Source organism: Acanthisitta chloris, unplaced genomic scaffold, assembly GCF_000695815.1.
Source record: "Acanthisitta chloris isolate BGI_N310 unplaced genomic scaffold, ASM69581v1 scaffold3792, whole genome shotgun sequence".
Classification (NCBI taxonomy): Eukaryota; Metazoa; Chordata; class Aves; order Passeriformes; family Acanthisittidae; genus Acanthisitta; species Acanthisitta chloris.
This window is the reverse complement of record NW_008662011.1, coordinates 7476-10523: the sequence shown is the minus strand read 5'-3', so window position 1 is coordinate 10523 and position 3048 is coordinate 7476. Positions and strand designations below refer to the sequence as shown.

The window sequence follows — 3048 nt, the reverse complement described above, 5'->3', positions numbered from 1 at the left end:
AAACCTCCACCTCTTGGCTCCACAGGTTGGTTTGCTCCAGGTTTCAGCTTATTTAGCCTGTTAGACTATGTGGTAGGCAGAGCACAGGCTGTGAAACAAAGTAGGAAGAAATGTGGTGGTAATACAGAAAAGAGTGTGTGTCTTGGTCTTGGAGGATGGTGTGCCTGAAGTGGAGATGCCCTGGAGCTTGGAGTACAGGCAAGCCATTAGCATTTTGGAGCTCGTTAGAGATGAGAGGTGCGGAGTCCAATGTTTGCTTGGCGGGATGACCTTTGCTCTTTAAAGTCAGAGACACATCCAGCTGTGTGCCCAGGGCCAGATGCCCAGTCAGATGGTGGAGCAGGTCGGGAGGTGCCTTACCACTGTTTCCCATCACTTTGCCTGCTGGGGGGGACTGGAGTTTGCCCTGTCTGATCATGCCACTGGTGAAGTTCTTGCTCCCAGCAAGCCCCCAGTGCCCCGGGGCAGCCCTGCAGGATCTCCCTGTCAGGGCAGGTGTCTTCTCTCGCAGTAGGATGGGTTGAAAGAGGCTCTGGGGTAGTGCAGCAGCTCAGCTCGAAGGACAAACAGCACTCAGGGTCTTTTCTCTGGCTCTCAGGAGTCCAAGCCAGCAGTAGTTCGTTATGATGCTGCATCCCTGCAGGCACATGGACAGCGGGGCCCGGGGCATGCGGTGGTGTGCAGCGACTCAGCTGTAGCTTGCTAGGTTGCAATTCCCAAGGGCTCTGATCCCAAAGAAACACAGTGCAGTGGGTACAGCTGAAAGAGGAATGGAGCACAGCACAGCTGAGCTGGCGAGAAGCAGGTGGCTGTATCAGAGTGACACGAGTGGCACACAGACCTGTCCTCTCTCTGCTGGCTGTAGTCAGTGCCCCGTTTATAGGTGAACTTAGAGGAAGCTGCAGCAGGCTGCAGCTTCAGGAGGGGAATTAGAAAGGGCTGCAGCTGTCCAAATGGGGTACACTGGAGACCCCTTTATACCTACAAGAATCAGGTGTGCTCATTGGAGAGCTGGCCCTGTGGTAGGGACCAGTTTGTGCTGCTGGCACTGCTCCCGCCCCGGTCTGCAGGGACCCTCTGTCCCTCGGGAGCTCATCTGTGCCGCTCTCCTGCAGGGCTTGCAGCCGGCCAGGCTCATTAAGCTGTCTGCTCTCATTAACGTTGTCTTGTTTGCACTCCAGAATTTTTCAGACAAGCCCAAGCAGAGGAGGCAGCGCTGCAAGGACCCCAGCAAATTGGACATTAGCTCACTGACGGGAGAAGAGCGGGTGCCGGTGGTACATAAGGGTACTGGACGGAGGGTAAGCAAAGGCCTGTTCAGTGCTCTGCCCTCTGTGTCTCCAAACACTTAACTGTCCCTGAGCTAACCTGGGGGGAAATTGAATCCAGAGAAGCCTGTGGATGGGGCAAAAGTCTGGAACACATCTCTGATCTACCCTGTCCTGTGACATGTGTGCCCAAGGGGATGCAGACCTGCAAAACAAGTGACTGTGAAGTAAGGAATGTGGGAGTGTCAACCCTTGCAGAGGGCACAGACCCCTCAGTGGCAAAGGGATACAGCCTTTGCCTATAAAGCCACCCTCAGCACAGCCCTGGCTGGTGCTTCCCATCCTGAATTTGATTGTTCCCCTTGAGTTCTCTGCAATATGCCACAAATTGTAACATTGCCGTGCAGATATCTGTGGTTTGTTCCTCCTTACGAGGTGCAGGCAGAGCACACCAATCTCTGCTGGCTGTGTGGGAAATGGAGGGTTAGAAGGGTTTTGTCTTGCTTCCTGAGGAGGAGGCTTGGATTTACTTGTCTGCAGTTTAATCTCCAGGGCACTGACTTTCACCTCTCTGAATGGGATGTTCAGAAGTACTTTCCACCCAAATTCAGTTCTTAAACACACCCAGGACTGCACTAGGTCAGAAGGTGATGTGACGTTAATCACATCTAAAACCAAAATTAAAGAGTGAGGCAGAAAGAAGCTGTTTCAGTCACATCTGTGTTCCCTTCTGTTGCCCCCACACAGGCTATTGGAGACCTGGGTGAGTTGGGAGTTTGTCAGTTCTGAGCAAGGCTTTTACAGCAGCTCAGTCCCCGTTGCTGGTTGCTGGGAGGGTGATGGGCTGGGCCACAGAGGCTGAACCTGCCTTTAGTCCCTGAGCTGTGTGTTTAGAGGCAGCAGGCACACAGTGAGTCCTGCAAAGATGTGTAGCAAGGGAGGAGTTTCTGCCCCAGCCGAATTGCAGCCCAAAGCAGCTAGGGGAAGTGTAATCATATTTTTTGTATTCTTTTACATAACTCTCTCTGCAATAGAGGTCATCCTTCTGCTGTGTTTTATAGTTAGGGGGAGCCACGGCACCAGCATTGAAGGAATTGCCAAGGTGGCTTGATGCAAACTTGGAGTATGCTGTTGCAGCTGACTGGGCTGACATTGTTAAGCTTTCAGTAAGTTAGAGCTTTTGGAGAAATCTGTATCATGTCATCTTTTCTTTCCCCTCCCCATCCCCACAACCTTTCTCCAGTGAGGATCCGGGAGCTGCTGGCAGGCTGCGCGGGATGGGAGAGCTGCAGGGCCGGGAGCACTGGGGCAGAGAGGGAGGTCGGGGTGTGCCAGTGCTCAGCCCCGCGGCCAGGGCAGGGACAGGAGGGCACCAGCACCCTGGGAGTGGGACTCAGCAGTTCAGGGTGGCTGGCTGGAAAGCCTCAGGATGCTTAGGAACAGCAGGGCCAAGAGGAATGCCCTAGGAGCGGTGATCCACCGCGGGTGCCGCACAGCAGGGTGTGGGCAACATTCTCAGGGTGTGGGTCAAATTTTCAAAAACACCTTTGGATGAGGCTTTTCATCAGCTCTTGCAAACTCTGCCTCTGTGCTCTGGGCCCACCGGCCTCGCAGGTCACCAGGCCTGGAGGCTCAGGCAGAGGCAGGGAGAGGGGCAGGACAGAGCCTCTCACGCCAGAATCATCACACCAGTCCTTGCCCTGGAGCATGGCAGAGCCTGGGGAGGAGGAGCACTCTCCCCCTGCACCCAGATCGCCCTCCCCTGCCCTGCAGGCTGGCC

General features: G+C 54.7%; 1 protein-coding gene across 1 annotated transcript in view; it reads left to right on the top strand.

Annotated features, from left to right (window-relative positions):
* CHD6 (chromodomain helicase DNA binding protein 6) overlaps nt 1–3048 on the top strand; it is a gene marked incomplete at its 5' end in the record, with an annotated part of 41674 nt that overhangs the window by 36379 nt on the left and 2247 nt on the right. The window contains 2 exons of the mRNA XM_009070418.1: nt 1182–1301; nt 2330–2434. Coding sequence (XP_009068666.1) covers nt 1182–1301; nt 2330–2434 — 225 coding nt within the window. The remainder of the gene's footprint in view (nt 1–1181; nt 1302–2329; nt 2435–3048) is intronic.